General features: G+C 57.7%; 1 protein-coding gene across 1 annotated transcript; it reads left to right on the top strand.

The window, feature by feature from the left end:
- The first annotated feature begins 11,418 nt into the window (after window positions 1–11,418).
- Window positions 11,419–18,354, top strand: TALDO1 (transaldolase 1). Its single transcript, XM_032490317.1, has 8 exons — window positions 11,419–11,576; window positions 14,243–14,366; window positions 15,684–15,791; window positions 16,034–16,165; window positions 17,305–17,480; window positions 17,600–17,797; window positions 17,893–18,038; window positions 18,135–18,354. Exons 1-8 carry the CDS (start codon window positions 11,480–11,482, stop codon window positions 18,165–18,167), a joined length of 1,014 nt encoding a protein of 337 aa, XP_032346208.1. The 5' UTR covers window positions 11,419–11,479; the 3' UTR covers window positions 18,168–18,354.
- The last annotated feature ends 717 nt before the right edge of the window (window positions 18,355–19,071 follow it).

Genomic DNA, 19,071 nt, shown 5'->3' with positions numbered 1-19,071 from the left:
GTCTGGGCTTTGGGGAGCCTGCCTCTGAGCTGGGCCGCTTATCTTTTGCGAGCCCCAGGACCTCCACTTGCTTTCTTCTCACCCCTCCCTCCCCTCCTCCAGTCCATCCACAGGCCACCTCCTGCTTTGTCCCCCTTTGTGTGCCCCACCGTGCTTCCTGGACAGCCTGAGGAGAGCCCAGCCCCCTGTACCCCCAGGGCCCCAGGCCGGCTTCCACTACGCCAGAGCTGCTGGTCCTGGGGGTCCCCGGCCTCGCCCATCTACTCAGGCCTTGGCCTTCCCCGCTGACTGCTGGGCCCCTCCCAAGAGCAGGCAGCCCTGGGCAGCCCCAGTCACACAGCTGTCAGGGCAGGTGTGCCGAGTCACTCTGCGCCCCAGCCCAGGGCATCACCATCCAGGGCCCCAGGTTAGGGGTGCCTGAGCACCACCTTCCCTGGAGCCCCGGGGATGTTAGTGTCCGTGAGGTAGACAGAGAGGGGCCAGGTCGCCTGCCGGAGCCCAGGGTGGGGCAGGGCCTGGCTTCAGTGCAGTTTGGCCCGATCTGTGTCCTAGCCACTCACCTCCCCACTTCCCACTCCACAGTGGTCAGGCCGGGAAGAGGGAGGCTGTGGAGGGTCTGACTATGGGCTGGGCAGGAACGTCACTCCAGGGGAGCTGCCAGCCCCAGGGCTCGCTCTGTGCGCCGTGCTGTGCACCAGCAAATGTCCCGGCGAACAAGGCCAGCTCTGTCCTCGGAACAGGCGTGTCTTTGTGAACCTCCTCCTCCCAGTGGGGCTCTGATCCCCCCTCCTCACCCCCATAGGCCTGGCCCGGAGGCCAGAGGGGCTTCCCACACCATCCGGGTGAAGCTGCTTTTTCCTTTTCAACTTTTTCAAAATATCTGATTTACTGCAAGGTTCGTGCACAGAATAGCATGAGGGTAAGATGTCCCTCACACCCGTATCAAGCTGCCCGGGACAGAATTGAGGTGAGAGGCACACCCGTTAACCTGGAGAAGGTGGGGCTGGCCGGAGAAGAGGACTCACAGCTGAAGGTGGTGCTGAAAGCAGCTCTGTGTTTAGAGAAACATAAAAAGGATTCCTATGACCTAGCCCCTCCCCCCCAAAATGATTGACTTCCTCAAGTATTACATGAGAGGCACACTTATCAAGATGGTAGAAGAAACTGCAGGAAGTATCTTTGTGATGAAACTGACAAGGAACTTTCTGCGCAAAACGTCAAAACGGGTGGATGAGCTGGGCTTCATCCGAATGATGACACACGTTCACCGGAGGACCCCAAGGGGCTGCGGGAGCTGAGGGGCTGTGGGCCTGTTCAGAAGTGAAACCAAATGGAACAGACCCCCGAACAGCAGCATCCCAGGTGGGGTCCCCAGGCCCCTAGTCGGGGGGCCTGAGCTCTGAATGAGTTTCATAACAAGGCAGAGTACGCTCTAGGTTGAATTGTATCCCCCAAGAATCATGTGAGGTTAGGTCACTAGGTTGGGTCCTAACCCAACATGACTGGTGTCCTTATAAACGGGACATCTGGACACAGACCCACACAAAGGAGGTCATGTGAAGATGGAGGCAGAGATCAGGCTGATGCTTCTACAAGACAAGGGTTATCAAAGCTTGCAGTCGGGGGAGGGGCCTGGGCCAGATGCTCCCTCCCAGCCTTTGAGGAGCTGCCCGGGTGGACACCTTAGCCTCCGACTTGTATCCTGCAGGCTGGGGAGACCGTGAATCCCAGGCGGTCTGTGGTAATTTGCTGTGGCAGCCCCAGGAGCTAACACGAAGCGATCTGCCGCTTTCTCTGGGCTCACGTTGGCACAGACGGTGCAGAAGCCCCAGCGGGCGAGGCTGCTGGCGCCTCAGCCAGGGTCTGGGTGCCGGCCCGGCGGGGCAGGGCCCCTCATCTTCCCCACCACACACCCCCAGGGAAAGAAGCACCAGAGTCCGGGTGGGTCCACAGACGTTCCTCGTGGGACTGAGCCCAGTCTCGGCCCCGGAGTGCGAGGAACCGGGTCCCACGGCACCCTGCTGCGCGCGGACGTGGTGCCGCCCCGGGGTGTGAGGGGCCAGGTGCGAGCTGAGCGCGACCCCTGGGCTGTGCTGGTCACACCTGGGTTCCTGGCAGCCGGCTTCTCCAGAATGAGGGAGGGACCTGTCACTTCAGGAAAAGGCACAGGCAGGTGGGGAGAGGATAACTCAGTGGCAGAGCGTGTGCTCAGCACGCTCGAGGCTCTGGGTTCAACCCCCAGTGCCTCCGTTGAAAAAAAAGATTGGTAAATAAACCTAACTACCTCCCTGCCAAAAATTAAAAATTAAAAAAGAGAAAGAGAAAAACAGAAGACAGCCTTTACTGTCATGGTAAATTCGAGCTTCCTAGTGGAAATTAAGAATTTTGGAACCTGCCACCGTAAGCGAGACCGCTTCCCGAAAAAAGAGCTTTCTAGGGGCGGATGGTGTTGGAGAGCGTGCGTTCCGCGGACGCGGAATGTGAAACTCTGACACAGGATGTCACAGCATCACGACGGCCAAACGTCCCGTCACAGAGCGAGGTGGACCGAGGCTTCCCGAGGCCCGGGCGAGACGTGCCCTGGGGGGACCACGTGCCGGATGGCAGCTCCCCGGGAGACGCCGCTTGTGGGGGTTTGGTGTCGGACCGAAGGGGAAAGTCCACGATGACCCGAGATGGCCATCCACGTGCTCCCGCCTTTCCATGTGCAGATCTGTGCGCGGCCGGATTCCCTCCGTGCCTTCAGCCTGGAGGACGGGCCCCAGCAGATGGAAGGCGGGGGCAGGGACGGGCGCCAGCTGCTGTGAAGGCGCGTCCAGGAGACCTGCAAAAACGTGTATTGATGCCACTCTTCTTGCCGGGTTTTTTCCTGATACAGTCAATACCGACGGCAATAACCCATGTAAAAGAGAGTTCTTTGAGGCCCTCGATAATTTGTAAGTGTGTGAAAGTGTATCGAGGCCCCAAACCTCGAGAGTCATTGACACAGAGGCTGCAGGGAGACCACACGGCCGGCAAAGCCGGTGATCCCAGCGGGAAATGGGCAAGGCCGTGGGGGGCGGTCACGGGGACCCTGGGTGCCCCCCGGCCTGAGCAGGTGCTGACAGTCGGCCATCAGAAGGGGCAAACAAGCCTGTCAGCTCTCGGGTGGCAGAGCCAGACGCTGGCCTGGGCCCGCGGCCCGCCAGGCCAGGCCGCGCTGGGAAGTCTCCAGAGGACACCGCTGTGCGCGTGGGAGGGGACAGAGGCGGCAGAAGTCACCAGAGAGGAAGGCAGGGGCAAGGATGGGGCGCAACCAGCAAGGCAGGTGCCTGTGGGAGGAAAAGGGTTGAGCGAGTATTAGAAGCAACCTGCATTCTGCAGAAGCTCATGCAGAGGACTGGAAGAGTTCTGCAGGGGCAGGGAACGGCCCCGAAAGGGCGTCCATGTGTCAGTAAAGACAGGGGAAACTGGGCAGGTGAAGCCGGGCTCTGTGACCAACCAAACGCTCATCCCCAGCCTCCGGAGTCGAATCCCTGGGTCCCTCCTCAGTCCCGTGAGCACCTACGCCCCGAAAGGAACTGCTGTCCTGAGTCTGGGGTTCCCCTACACACACACTTGAACTTTAAGGCCTGTGTCCACGCACCCCATCGCTGTGCAGGTCTTTAAAGGGGAAGTTTAAAAGCTCTGGGGAACAGGACCTTGAAGCAAGCCTCACCTCCCTGCCGCTCCCCCTCAAGCTGCAGACCGGACAGGTGCCAGACCACGTGTGAGGACAGGCCAACCAGGTAACAAACAGGGACCTCCCGCCACGGCCTGTGGGCAGCACAGTGCAAGCTGCCCCACTGCCCCTCAGGCCTTCAGGTGACACAGCCTAAGCCTTGGGACAGAGCCAGAGCCACCCAGCCCAGCCACCCTCACAGTCTTTCATTTAAATTGTGGTAAAATACCTGGAGCATAAAAGGTACCCGCTTAACCGTTTTTGTCTGTGCAGCTCGGGCACTAAGCTCTTCCACACTGTTGTGTGACCATCACCATCCTCCTCCAGGACTTGTCCATCTTCCCAAAGTGACACCCTGTCCCTATTAAACACAGCCCCCCAGCCCCTGCCCCCACCGTCCTACTGTCTCTCTCTGTGAATGGTGACCCTGGGGACCCCACGTGAGAGGAATCTCACAGGATGTGTCCCTCTGTGTCTGGCTTATTTCACTGAGCATCACATCCCCGAGGTCCGTTCATGTCGTGTGTGTCAGAACTGTCTCCCTTTCTGAGGCTGAACAACGTTCCTTCGTACAGACCACATTTCTGCACCCAGTCCCAACATGTGCGGCTTTTTCCCCGAACCACCAAGCACTCCTCCACCACCACCAGCTGGAGGTCAGACAATTCAACTCACTTCTTCTTCTGACTCTGTCTGCCTGGAGATTGCACCAGAGTCCACAGGGCAAGGGCTCAGTCCCACGGGACGGCCCCCACTTCAGGTGCCAAGCCAGGTTGCCACCTGTGCTTGTGACCAACCGACGACAAGGAGCAGGTTCCCACGACCCCCTTCTCTGGTTCGATTGATTTGCTAGGGCAGTTCACAGAATCCAGGATACCAGTTTACTTACTAGATTGCTGGTTTATTACAAAGGATATTAAAGGGTACAGATGAACAGCCAGAGGAGAGATACACAGGGCGAGGTTTGGAAGGGTTGCAAATACAGGAGCTTCTGTCCCTGCGGAGTTTGGAGCCCAGTACGTGAACCCATTCTGGTTGGCCAACCTGGAAGCTCTCTGAACGCCCCCCTTTATGGGTTTTCACGGAGGCTCCACCCCTCTAATCATGGGTGGTTCCCCTGGCCACCATACCCCCATCCTTGGGGGATTTCCTAGAGTCACCTCATTAACACAGACTCCGCGTGGTCGTGGGAGGCTTGTTATGGATATCAAGACACCTGTCTCACTTCCTGGCTCCGAGGGGATTTCAGGAACTGAGGCCAAAAGACCCAATGTCGTAAAAAGATGCTCCCGTTGCTCTTAGGAAATTCCGAGGGTTTGGGGGTGTGTGAGCCAGGAACTGGGGACAAAGGTCAAACCTGTATTGACCACAGATCACACTGCCACATAGGGTTGTACCACGTCTCGTTTGTCCGTCGTCCGTCGATGGACACGTGGTGGTTTCCATGTTTTAGCTGTTGTGACTGATGCTGTGAACATGGGTGTGCAAATACCTCGAGACCCTGCTTTTGATTCTTTTGGGGATTGTGGAAGGAAAATAAAAATGGAAGGGGTATTGCTAAGGGCCAGCTCTAAAGCAAAGCCAGGAGCTCCCTGAGGAGGTGGGACTGTGCACGCCTCAGTCTGGATGGAGTCTGACCTTTGGGCTTGTTGCCCGAATGCAGCCATCCGGAACATTGCCAGAAAGTCAAGACACTTGTCAGACCCTGACCCTAAAACAGCAGCTGACTCCTTAGGGACAAGCACCTCCTGACTCATGTCAGAGTCAGTCCCCAGGCTCAGCAGGACAGCTTCAACGTCCTCCGGCTCTTGTCTTTGAAAGCTGGACTCTTCCTCTTCCCCTGAACCCTCTTTCTGTTTCACCCAAATTTGTGTCTCCTGAACCACAGTCCTTAAGACCCCAGATCAACTGTCTTCTCCTATTTGTAGCCTCCTGCTTTGTGCTTTGGTCGACAGGATGTTCCCAGAAGTGGAGTTGCCAGGTCACATGGGAATTCTGTTTGTTGTTTTCTGAGGCCCCTCCACACCGTCCTCCACGGTGGGAACATCCCCCACCAGCAGGGCAGGGGCGGGGGTCCCCTTCCCCACACCCTCACAGACGCCTGTGTTTTCCGTTACGTTGAGAGTAGCCGCCCTCACGGGGGTCAGTGGTGCCTCCTTGAGGCTGTGACTTGCATTTCCCTGGTGGTCGGTGACTTCGGGCATCTTTGCTCATGGGCCATTTGCGTGTCCTCTTCGGAGAAAGGTCCTTGCCCGTGTTTGAATCAGGTTGTTTGTTTTCTGCTGGGGTCGTAGGCGCCCTCTGTGTCTCCTGACACCAACCCTCATCAGATGTGACGATTTGCCCCTTCATCCCGCAGACTGCATCCTTTGATACAAAGTTTAAAATTTTGATGTCACTCCCTTTATCACATTTTTCATTTATTGCCTGTGCTTTTGGTGTCATATCCAAAAAATCATTGCGCTCGTGGGGTTCCTGACCCACGGAAACGACTCTCTTCCTTCCTTGTGACTAAGGCCAGTGGCAGGGATTGCTCAACCCAGCAGCCCCAGCCTTCCACACCTGCCCTGCGTGCTCGCCTGACTCACCTGCCGTGACGTCACCTTCACGCCCTCCACCCAGCACCCCCCCCAGGACCTGCCCTTCTCAGCCTCACCTGTGTCCATGCTCCCCTCCTCCACCCACAGCAGCTTCTTTTCTCTGGGCTAAGCCCCACTGAGGTCAAATCCACCTTCTGCCCCTCCTGACCCCGCCCAGAGTTGCTGGAGGAACAGGTGGCACCCACCTGCCAAGCCCAGTCGCCACATCTCACTGGCCCAACCCCGCCCCTCCTCCTCCAACCCCCGCCCTCTCGGCTGGTGACTGGCCTCCTGGAACATCCCTGAAGACGGAAGTGGTCAGCAGAGCCTCCGCACATGTCCCCAGCATTCTGCCCCTGCCCGTCGGTGCCCAGGCTGCTGCCCGCCCCTCCCATCACCCCTGATGCCCTGTCTGGTGACAAAGGCCAGCCTTGCATGAGTGCCCCCACCCCAGCCCTTATGAGCTCTGCTCCCTTCACAGCCCCAAAGCCTTGAGTGAGCAGGACTCTACCCTTGTCCCACCTCCTCCTCCCACCCCTGACCGTGGTGGTCCCTGGCGAAGTTAGCACAGAGTCCCAGCGGGAGGCCACCCTCAAGGCCCTGGAGCACCCCTCCCACACCCCCAGGGAACCTAGTTTTCCAGATGCTCCTCCCAGATCCAGGCTCCACCTTGCGCATGGCCTGGCCTTCTCCATCTCTCTCCTGGATGGTCCCTCCTGCCTCCTGGCTTCAGGTGCCCTGGTTCAGTGCCTCTCAAATGTGCTTCTCCAGGCTAAGCACCCACTAAGCTCAAGACCCTAAACCCTCTGCAGCTTGGCTTTTAGCATCAAGACACCCCAAACCAGAAGCTTCTGCCCCCCACCCGGTGCACTCCCTCACATCAGCCTGGGATTCAGGTGCTGGCTGTCTTGGCCCCTCTCTCATGTCCACTCTGCACCCACTCCATCCTAGCCGCCCTCTGGTCACTGTCCCTGCCCCAGGGAGAGCAGTGGCCCTGCACTGCCTCCACCCTCGCCCCCTCAGTCTGTTCCCCACACAGCACCCAAAGAAACCCTTTAAAATTAAGTCCTATCTCATCCCTCCTCTGCTCCAAGCCCTCCAGGCTCCTGAAACAAGTCTTTGCAGAGGGCTGGGTGATCTCAAGGGGTCCCCTGTTGCCTCCAGACCTCAGCTTCTTACAGTTCCTATGACAAGCAGTGACTCCTGCCTCAGGGCCTTTGCACTGGCCGTTTCTTTTCTGCAGTGCCCTGCCTGGCTCTCCCCCAGAACCTGGTGTCTGCTAAAGGCCAGCTTCTCAAAGAAGCTTCCCCGGATGCCCCTGACCCCTCGCAGGCCCATGGCCTCTGCCCCACGGAGTTCCTATTTGGCGTGGTCCACAGGAGGGTCCTGGTGCTGCTGGGACAGAGTCCTGGAGCGCTCCCTGCCCACCCTCCCCGGCTGTGAGGATGCTGTGCTCTGCGCTTTCAGGGCCTGCAGTGAGGCTGGACCTCCTCAGGGCAGCCACCTGCCCACGACCCAACCCGACCCTCCACCTGTCCCCAGGGATCAGTGTACTGGGTGGGGACCTGGGTGGGGACGCCCGGAGGGCACCGAGGCCCCTGAGGAGTCTCCTCCAGCCCATGCAAGAGCACCCAGGGAGTCTTCCCTGCCTTCCACCACCTGGGCCACAGGGCCAGGGCTTAGGGGCACCCTGGGAAGGGGCCGAGTCAGGTGCTAGACCCACGGGAAGCCCACCTGGATGGATCAGAGCTAGCCAGGCACCCCCAAGAGCCTTCTCCCAGCCCCCTTTCCCCAACCCCTTGCTCCTTCTGTGACCCTGAGGCTTTAGCTGTACCTTGTCCCCCTTCCTTCCTGTCTCACTTTCGTTCACTGTAATGCTTGTGAGAATTAAATGAGTTGTCGCAGGTGTCAATGAGACAGGAGATTTCAATTAAAAAAAAGGTTTTAAAAAATGAGACAGGAGGGAAGGGGGTGGGGAACAGCCATTAAAGGAATGACACAGCAATTAGCACCAAGATGGCGGAAACGTCAACTCCCAGTAGACCCGGAGGCCCAAGATGAGGGAGATTTGACCTCCACTGGACCTTGAGCTTCATTACACACACTGTAACGTGTTAGCCTGGTGAGTGACCCGAGGCTAACCATGAAAGGTGAAGGAGAGGGGGTGGCCCCGTTCCTGGGAATCCCTGCCCCCTCCCCAAAGTAGCTGGAATAACCCCCCCACTTGTCAGCACGTGGCGACTAACAGCCCTGCGCCTGGGGTCGTTCCTGGCTTCCCAGAAGGCCTGCACTCTGCCTACGGAGTGTGTATCTATTTCTACTTTACCCCACCCCTTCCCCATTCATCTCTCTAAATAAATCTACTTTTACTCAACTGTGGCTCCCTCTTGAATTCTTTCCTGTGCAAACCCAAGGACCCTCACTGGGCGGGGTGCGTCCCAGGGACTCGTCCAAGACCTGGGACACGGCCATCCTCTCGTGCCCTACATTTTTCCTGTATCATCGCTAGTCCATCACTATTCCTGGACAGGTGTCTCTGCTGCATGACGCTTCTGCTGATGGATATCCGGGTCCCTTCCAGCTGGGAAGTTTAATCAGTGACGCTGCTGTGATTATCCACATGCAGATCTTTGTGGATGCGTTCTTCTCAGGAGTGAGAGTGCCGGGTCACATGGTAAGTACGTGGTTGACATTATGAGAAAACACCAAACCGTTTCCCCAGCAGTTCACCTTGTGTCATGCTGTGTCCCCTCCAGCGCCGTGGGAGTTCCAGTTTCTCCACAACCTCACCAGCACTTGGTATTGCCATTTGAGTGAGAGAAAGGAGACTGTGGTTTTAATATGCATTTCTCTGATTAACACATATCTTCTGCGAAGTGTAGTTCCTGCTTCTACATTTCTCTGTGAAACTGAGCAGAGCCCCATGGGGCAGTTCCAAGTACAAACCCTTTCCTAATCCCCTGTTTCCTGTTTGCAGGAAGTAGGCCTCATTCAGCCTTCTTGGCCCTCCAGAGTGCCAAAGGGCAGATTTGGCCAATTGCTACACAGGGGGGGAGGGAGTGCAGACGCAAGGGAGGAAGAGCCCAGAAACTACAGTGCAGCTGGGGCAGGTCCTGGCTCCTTTTCAAGGAACATGCAGAAAATTATCTTGTTTTTCTGCAGGAACTAAGGCCCCCACCCAGGTGGAGGATGGCAACTTCTGGCTGAGCACAAGATTCTGGAAACTTCACCTGGTTACCTCACCATCAACCAATCAGAAGAAAGTCACACATCCTGCCTCCCTCACCCCCAATTTTACCTATGAAAACTTCTCCCTAAAAACCATGGGGGAGTTCTGGGCTTCTGAGCACAAGACACCGGTTCTCGCCCGGCGCTGCAGTAAACCTTTCTCTGCTCCAGACACCAGCTTTTCGGTTTGTCTGGCCTCGCTGTTCGTGGGGCACGTGAACTTGCCTTCAGCAACACTTCCTACGACTGATGCTGTACTGCCCGGGACACCTTCTGTCGATGAAAAACTAAGCAGTTGATCTAAGAAAGAAACAGAAAATGTTGTTTGAGCCAAACTGAGGATTATAACCTGGGAACAGCCCCTCAGAAAGCCCCGAGAATCATTCTGCCCATTAGACGTCAAGGCACAGTTTTTGAGGTGGAGGGCAGGGTGTTAAATGACACATTGTTGACAGTCTATACAATCCAGGTCTGGCTCCTTACAAGATCAAGAAGGAATTGTGGGGCCAACATCCTTCAAGTCCAAGGACACCATTCTCAGACGTCCGCCTGCGATCAATCCCTGAACAGATAAAGTACATTCTTTCCTGGGCGTGTTTCCCCAACAAACTGACAGCCTCAGGTCATGCCTAACCTCACAACAGCTCCGGCTGGCTTGTTTCAGCCCACACCTCCACCTTATCAGAGCCATAGACCCTAAACTTCTTACCTCACCTGCAGCCAATCAGAGACGTGTGCACAAGCCGATCAGGCTACCTTGTGATCCGACCTGATAAAAGACCCCAACACCCGGCCCTCGGGGCTCACATGAGCCCCTCTCGCCTGTGGCAGCGTGACCTAACACACTCCTTTCTGTTCTCACCCTTTGCCTTTTGTACCTGCTTTTACCAACCTGCACGCAACACCGACTGCTGAGTTGTGTTCACGACAGGAATGTTATCTCCAAGGAGCTGTCTTGTTGGTGTTGGGACAATGTTGCTCTTTATGGTTAAGCAGTATTTCTGTTGATGGGGAGCTCGACGCATAATGCAGATACACAATGCACAAGAGAGGGGAGACAGGAGGCCAAGTGGCAGAGAACACGTTTTTTATGTTTAAATTTTTCTTGTCTTGCCATAAAATGTGAATTTTATTTCGTATTTCTGAACATAGTACTATTCATCTGGGGCAGATTCCCAGAATCAAGGCAAGGAGTCAACTGACCCATCCTGGAGAAAATGAAGCCACCTCACCGCCCCTCCAAGCCCCTCCCCAGGCACCAGGCCCGCCTGAGGTAGCCAGGGCCCGGAGGAGCGGCCAGGCCTGAGGAGAGGATGCGCACCCTGGGTGCCCCCAGCCCCACGAGGGTTGGCAGGGGGCGGAAACCCAAACCCACGAGCACACCCCCAGCGCACTCGCGCCGGCCGCCCCTCGCCGCAGGCGCCCTGACCGCCGGAGCGGCTGCCGGTCAGGGAACAGGGCTAAGAAAGGCCTTTTTCACCGTCCGCGGAGGCCGTGGCCCAGGGTCTGAGCTGTCCAGGCCACTCTGGGACTCCGCTCTCCCGAGATCGGCTTAACGCCTCAGCCTGAACTCGGTGGAGCCTCGTCGACCTTTACTCCAGCTCTCTCCGCACTGGAGGCGGGAGGGAAGTGAGCCGGCGCGTTCGTCGGGGACAGCACCTCTCAGGGGATCACTGCCCCAGGGGCGCATCAGTGCTGGGGGAGGCGTCACTCCGGGCTCAACGCTCCGAGGAGCTCAACGCCTCGCTCCGCGGGTACACCGATTTCGGGGCGCATCACTGGAAGGGTGCCCTGCTCCAGCGCACTCCCGGCTCCAGGGGCCCCGCCCAGCCCAGCCCACGGGGCGCGGTCTCCGGGGCGGGGCCTCGCCCGCGCTGGCGCGCACGGCCCTCCCGCGCCGCGCTCCGATTGGCCGCGCCCGGGGGCGGGACCGCGGGGCATTGTGGACTTCCTGCTCCGGCCGCCGCTCGCCATGTCGGGGTCCCCGATCAAGCGGCAGAGGATGGAGAGCGCGCTGGACCAGCTTAAGCAATTCACCACCGTGGTGGCCGACACGGGCGACTTCCACGGTGAGACCACGCGGGGCCCCGCGCTCCGGGAGCGGGCCGGGCGGCAGTGCGGGGGCTTCGTGGACGCCGCGCGCCGGCCGGCCCGGGGGTGAGGGGAGACCGGGCGAGGGGCGCCGGGGTGCGGGCAAGCGAGTGAGGGGCGCCGGGGGGCGGAGCGGGGCCACCGGCCTTCGGCGTCCCGGGCCGCGAAGTCCGCCGCCGCCCCCCTAGGCCCCCGATCCCCCCGGCCTCCGCCCCCCTTCTCCCTAGAGCCCCGTTCCCGGCTCCCCGTCCGCCCTCGGCCCGGGGCGAGGGGGTCTGCCTCGGGACCCAGCAGTCGCGGGGCCTGGCGCCCAGGTTCTCTCCGAGCTGCTGGCAGCCCGCGGGAGCCGGCTGTGAACGGTCAGTGGGTCAGCGGGTCAGGGGACGGTGACCAAATGCTTTGATTTGGGGAGATTCAAGGCCCGCCTTGGAGCTGACTTTCTCGCGGTTAGTTGGTGGTTACACTAGGCAATTTTGTTAAGCGAATGTTCACCGCCGAGCAGGAAAATGAGTTAGTTCTGGGCCCAGAAAGACCAGAAACTGCGTATGACACCACTCGCTTTTGAAACCTCCTGTTGCACACACTTTCCAGCCCTACCCAGGGGACAGCTGTGCATGCTGGTGACTGTGGCAGGGTGCAGACCAGTTAGACGTTCACCGCCTGGGGCCCAGGAACTGGATGGGTAAAACCTCATGCGTTAAGGAGAGCAAAGCTTGTCCCAAATTTAGATTTTCCCCGGTTTGAATCACGTTCCTTGGAGAGAACTGGAGAACTAAGCTTTTCTGCCCTCTGCAGCGCCCAGACTAGGTGAACCTCCATTCCGTTGGGCTGCGAAGTTTAAGATTTTCAGGAGAATCTTGCAGTTCCCTGTGGATATGAGCGCTGTGAGGCACACAACACACAGACGAGTTCCTCTGTTTTCTGCTTTCTCATGGTGACTTGAGAAACAGGCTTTAACTCCTCTTTGGTAACAGTAAGTCTTTATCTGGCAGAGCCTAGCAGAGTGAGTAAGCATGTTTGGCTGCTTAAATGTAAAAGATGGAGACAGTGATTGGCTTGAGCCCAGCCTGTGTTTTAAACCATCTGACAGATGTCCTCACCCGGTCAGAATTGGGGGGCCTTGGGAGATTCCAGCTCCTGCTCCCCCAGGAGGCCTCCATCCTCTTTCAACCCCGCCCTCCGTGGTGCAGGCCTCTGACAATGACATCAGTAGGATAGAGAGTGCTGGAAAAGTGGCTGCACGTCTTCCTGCGCCTTCTTAGCTTGGAGTATTTTCCGTCTTTCTCAGTTGACAGAGCTCTGGTCTCACCTGGCGGCAGGGGCAGGGTGGCTAGTCCGTCACCTTCTGTCGTGTAGGGCCTGCAAGGCAGGGGGTCCTGGGGAATGCTTGCTACCCCCCTTTATAGAAATATCTAAACTCAAGTACTGACATTTAAAATTCTTAGATTTTATTAAAAATCTAACTTTATTAAAAAATACATGCTCTGATAATGTATATCCATAAATGTTACATAGTTGTAAACAGGGCATCCGGTTTTATGGTCATTTTATGAACTGAAGGCTCTTACTCTAGGGAAGTCATTGGGCCTCTGACAATATAATCAAGGCAGTGGACACTATTTTCAGAACAATGCCCCGTCCCCAGCTTTGCATGCTATTTAACAGTCCCTGGACCCTGAAGCCCCTCTGTTGACCCCAGATAGGTTTTGGTTTCAGTTGCAATTTTGTCAGAAGTCAGCTTCATCAAGCATAATTTTATACAATGAAAGGCACCATTTTCGGTGCCTTGCTCTGTGAGTTTCAACACATCTGTGTAAGCTTCTCCGCTCCAGAGCACTTTTTCTTAACGTGTCATTTTGAAATAATTATAGACAGGAAGTTGTAAAATTAGCCCATACAGACCCATGAATCCTTTGCCTCTCATTCCCCAGTGGTGACACTCTGTGTGACCACAGTGTGACATCAGAACCAGGAACTTGGCACCAGCACAATACTGTGAGGAGGCTGCAGGCCTGCCCAGTCTTCAGTTTCCACCTGCACAGCAGAGAGGGCAGTCTGTGGTGGTTTGGTAGCACGGAAGGTCTCGTAGCCACCAGCACTGCTGGGACACAGAGCTCTCCCTCCAGCTCCCAAGAACCCCCTTATTCATCTCTGTAGCTTTGTCATCAAAAGATACTTTGAAAATACTAACTTGCCAAGTCAACTTACTGAACCAGCTAATCCTGGAAGCTGAGCAGTTTGAACATGAGCTCCGTGCTGCCCTGACTGCCTGGGTGTGAGGCTTCTGATCAGCCCGCTGCTTTCTCAGCAATCCTCACCTGGTTACTAAGGAAGAACTGGTGTGCTCCAAGAGAGAAGAGTTGAGAGAACAGAGCAGTCGGGGGAGATGCTGTGTGCACTCCCCCAATGTGTCGGGCGGGCTCCCGCCCCACCCCCCGCACTGATCCCTGGCTTTAGTCCCCGACATTGCTTGTTGTGCAAGCAGCTGCCCCATGGCCGGTCCTCTAGGACAGGGAGGGAGATGTGCGCTCGGAAGACATTCTTGGCTCTTCTTGTGTTTAGGGTTTGTAGGGGGTTGTCTCAGATCTCTTGGTGGAAGCGAGCACCCCACTTAGCTTCCTGCTGTCCGCAATTATTTCCCCAGCCATCGAGGAGTACAAGCCACAGGATGCCACCACGAACCCATCCCTGATCCTGGCTGCCGCGCAGATGCCCACCTACCAGGAGCTGGTGGAGGAGGCCATCGCCTACGGCAGGAGGCTGGGCGGGTGAGGCCGGGTCGGGGGCTGTTTCAGCTGCCTCCCCCCAACTCTCAGGGGTCTTAGACTCAAGGAAAGGTCTGTTTTCATGTTTACTTCTGTCAGCTTTACCAACACGTTATTTCCACGTAGCCGACCACCCCTGCTGCAGGAGCGTGTAGAGACAGCACCCTGTTGAGATGCAGAACAGCTGCAGGCCCCCCCCCCAAAATCTCCCTCCCCTTTGTCGTCGGTCCCCCACGCCTGGTAGCTACGGGCCTGCTTCCTGGCATTTTGTTAACTTTTCTTTATAATTTTGTTTTGTTTTTTGGGGGGAAGGTAATTAGGCTTATTTATTTATTTATTTAAATTTAACAGAGGTACCGGGGTTGGAACCCCAGACCTCATGCATGCTAAGCATGTGCCCTGTCCCTGAGCTGGATGCCCGCCCCGCCTCATTTTGCTATCTTTCAGCAGCTTTACTGGAGTGAGACTCACTGTCTAAGCTCACAGTCCAATTGGTTCTGATAAATGTATGCAGTGGTGCAGCCGTGGCCACAGTCTAGTCTCTGAGGACAGGCACCTCCCGGCTGGCCCCCGCTGTCCCCAGCTACCGCAGCCTGGCTCTCCCCTCCACAGGTCTGCCTTTGCTGGTGCCATTTTAAATTTAAATTTAAATTTCCATCAGGCTGATACTGCCCAGCTGGAAGCGGCCTGCAGGGAATAGGGGTAACCTGGCAGGAGCTCATCCTGGGCTGGCCTGCCCTTTACTGGCCCCATCATTTGCTGAGGTGCTCTGTCACTGCCCCCGCCCACTCACCACTGGGCACACCCAGTGTCACTGCTTCCCTGTCCCTTCTCCATGTTCCTGGAACTGGTGACGAGGTGGTGTCCTTGGTGATTGCCAGGCTGCCCTGCTCCCGTCCAGACCCCTAGAGGGCTGTAGCCCCTGACACACAGGCTGGAGAGCTTTCAGTCCATCTTGGAACAGCACTGTGTATATACTCGTCTGCCCAGGCGACTACAGAGATTGGAGAGACTGTCCTTTTCACGGGCCAGAAGGTGGAGGGGTTCAGCTTGGGAAGATGAGAAGGCTGTGGAGATGATGGTGGTGATGGTGGCACAACAGCGCGAATGCGCTTAATGCCCCAGGACCATTCACTTAAAAATGGTTAAGATGGCAGATTTTATGCTATGTATGTTTTACCACAATTTAAAAAAATTTATTTTAAGAAAAAAAATGAAGGGAAAAGAATTTGACAAAGAAATAACAGAATTTGTTATGTAGAATCCTGTGCATTTAAACCTAACAAGTTTCTAAGCTGATTTTTTTCCCTTGAATTTCAGGTCACAGGAGGAACAGATTACAAATGCTATTGATAAGCTTTTTGTGTTGTTTGGAGCCGAAATACTGAAGAAAATTCCTGGCCGCGTATCCACAGAAGTGGATGCGAGGTGAGGAGGTGGGGCCAACACAGGGTCAGGTGGGCTGAGGGGCAGCCACCCTTGGGTCTGAGGTTCCCCCGTGGCGTCCAGGTGTCCGGTGGCAGCTGCTTCCTGTCAGGTAGTTCTCCTGCGGCCTGTGCTTGTACATGAACCCGCTGCAGAGCAGACTGGATCAGGGTGGGGGGGGGGTGCTCGGCTGCACGGCTCTGGGCTGGCTGGTGGGTGCCCTGAGCTGAGGCCCCTCCCCACAGGCTCTCCTTCGACAAGGATGCCATGGTGGCCCGGGCCCGGCGCCTCATTGAGCTCTACAAGGAGGCCGGGGTCAGCAAGGACCGGATCCTCATAAAGCTGTCATCGACCTGGGAAGGCATTCAGGCTGGAAAGTGAGTGTCCCGGCGAGGAGGGGGCCGGGGTAGTCTCCCCGGGTGGGGCCTCGCAGAGGAGCAGGTGCTGGGAGAGGCCCGCAGTGTCGTCCTTAGCAGCCCAGTGTGCTGATGCCTGCAGCACGCAGAAAAAAGTTGTGTCCCACCAGACCGCGCTGGGTATGGAGGATGGAGAGACAGGTGCGGCCGGGAGCTGCTCTGGGGCCTCGCCCAGAGGGGCCACACCGCTGCCTCTGGGTTACTCGTTCCACTGACCCGCGGCCACAGATCTGCCGCCTGCCCCCGGACGCGCCTGTTCTGGACCCTTTGCAGAAACCGTGGCCTCCGGGTCTGGCTTCCTGTGCTTGGCGTGCGTCAGGGCTGTGTGCATTTTAAGGCTGCTGTCCCCTCGTGTGTCTACCAGGCATTTTACAAGTCTGTCCTCCAGCAATCGGCCGATGCTGCTGTGGGCGTGCATGCTCGGGTTTTGGGGCCGAGTCTGCTGGGCACGCACCTAAGAGTAAGGTTGCTGGGTACTATGGTCACTTAGTGTTGGCTGGCGGAGCTGCCCTGTACCACCTGCAGCTGTGTTTTGTCACCACCTCCCTGTGGCCAAGCGGCGGGGGCACCTCTGAAACTGTCCCCCAGGACAGGCACTTGGGGCCGGATAGGCCTGAGCAGAGACTCAGCCCACAGCCCACGCCCGCCCCAGAGTGTGGCCGAGGCCCCAGGACGTCACGTGGACTGACAGGTTTTCTGCAGGGTTGCTCGGGGAGGAGGGCAGGGGAGGCTGCGGGCTCCAGTGGGACAGAGGGCAGCACAGTGCCATGCTCAAGAGATGAGCTGGCGATCTGCAGCCCTGGTGGCTCTGTGAGGAAGTGAGGGATTGGGGTCTGGCAGGAAGACCCACTGTGTCTCACAGGGGACCTCTGGAATGTGGGTTTGTTGGAGGAAATTCCAGTCACCCACAACCCACCAGCGGGAGAGAAGCCTGGAGAATGTTCCAGATTTGTTCCTAAGGAGAGTGGAATGACCCTGTTCCCGCCTCTCCCGTTACTGAGTTGTGCACATCTTTGGGGTCAGATGGGGCTCGCTGCAGTCCTGGGCGGGAACGCCTGGCGCCGCCCACAGGCCCACTGACACTGCCCATCGGTCCACAGGCAGCTGGAGGAGCACCACGGCATCCACTGCAACATGACGCTGCTCTTCTCCTTCGCCCAGGCCGTGGCCTGTGCTGAGGCAGGAGTGACGCTCATCTCCCCCTTCGTGGGGCGCATCCTCGACTGGCACGTGGCCAACACGGATAAGAAGTCGTACGAGCCCCTGGAGGACCCCGGTGAGTTGCCCTCAGAGGGGATGGACAAGGGGGGTGGCCAGAGGTGGAGGGAAGCTGGTGCCTTAGCTCTGAGCCTGGCGGGGGCGGGGAGCTGCCGGTCAGCTCGGTTGTCTCCCCAGGGGTGAAGAGCGTCACCAAGATCTACAACTACTACAAGAAGTTCGGCTACAAGACCATCGTCATGGGTGCCTCCTTCCGCAACACGGGCGAGATCAAGGCACTGGCAGGCTGCGACTTCCTCACCATATCGCCCCAGCTGCTGGGGGAGCTGCTCAAGGACACCACCAAGCTGACGCCCATGCTCTCAGCTAAGGCCGGTACGTCCCCCAGTCACCTGAGGGGCGGGATCTCCAGCTGGGGCTGCGCTGGGCCTTGGGGGCTCAGCTCAGCGTCCTGTGCATGTCCTCCCCAGCCCAGGCCAGCGACCTGGAGAAGATCCACCTGGACGAGAAGGCCTTCCGCTGGCTGCACAACGAAGACCGCATGGCCGTGGAGAAGCTCTCGGATGGGATCCGCAAGTTTGCCGCAGACGCTGTCAAGCTGGAGCGGATGCTGGCGGTGAGTGCCAGGGTCTGGGGGGCTCCCTCAGGGGACCCTGCTGAGGCGGGTGAGGAGCAGCCTGGGGCGCGTGGCGGCTCAAGCGTCTGTCTTTAGGAACGGATGTTCAGCGCAGAAAACGGAAAGTAGCGGCGCCTGAGGCTGGACCACAGACCTGCGCCGTCTCAGAAGCACCTCCTCAGAACCAGGGGTCCGACTGCACACGCCTAGTAGTGAATCTTGCCTTTTTTACTAATTGGAGTGGGGATGAATCACAGACTTCTGATTTTATGTAAAATTCTGCTCGGTGCATTAAAGCTCTCATTTTTCCTTCCTGCCTGCAGGGCTTCATTCCCCTCTCCACACCAACCACCCTACCCTGGGCTGCCACCGCAGCCCCAACTGGGGTGGGGTCGGGTTACAAGCCCCATGAGGCCCTCAGGAGTGACAGCCCCTCACTTGATCACAAGCCTGCTGCTGGGCAGTGACCTGGAAGCCTTGACACTGAAGGTGGGGATTGGCCTGGAGCCCCCAGTGGCCCCCCAGGCTAGTAGGGTGTGCAGGCAGAGGGCGGGCAGCTGCAGGCACCCAGGAGAGGAGCAGCCCCACTCCCTGCTTGAGGGCCTCCTGTCCCCACCACCCTGGGGCTGAAGCATCAGCCTGGAGGACCCCCCACACACCCTGGGTTCCTTGTGGGACAGTGGCACCACCTTGTGGGGATGGCACAGTGCACTGGCCGACAGCTTCAAAACCTCAAATCAAGAGTGAGGGGTGGTGAATCATTTGCGGGGCTGGTGACAGGTGGTCCACACAGGAGCCCCACCATCTGCTCCTGAACACAGCAAGGCAGGGACAAGGGTCTGGATGAGGCTGCCCAGGAGCAGGATGGGAGCCACAGGCCAGCACCCCCCACCCCACCCCACCCCCAGTATGGAGGCAGCCCAGCTGGCCCTCCAGACCCAGTGGTGGAGCCAGGTGTTAGGACAGGTATATTGGACACAGCCCTGCTCCAGCTAAGGGTCAGCAGGGAGCCCCTGTGCCCCCCAATCCCTAC

Source organism: Camelus ferus, chromosome 10 (assembly GCF_009834535.1).
Source record: "Camelus ferus isolate YT-003-E chromosome 10, BCGSAC_Cfer_1.0, whole genome shotgun sequence".
In the NCBI taxonomy this organism is placed as follows: domain Eukaryota; kingdom Metazoa; phylum Chordata; class Mammalia; order Artiodactyla; family Camelidae; genus Camelus; species Camelus ferus.
The sequence above is the reverse complement of the archived record's forward strand: the minus strand, read 5'-3'. Positions and strand labels throughout refer to the sequence as shown.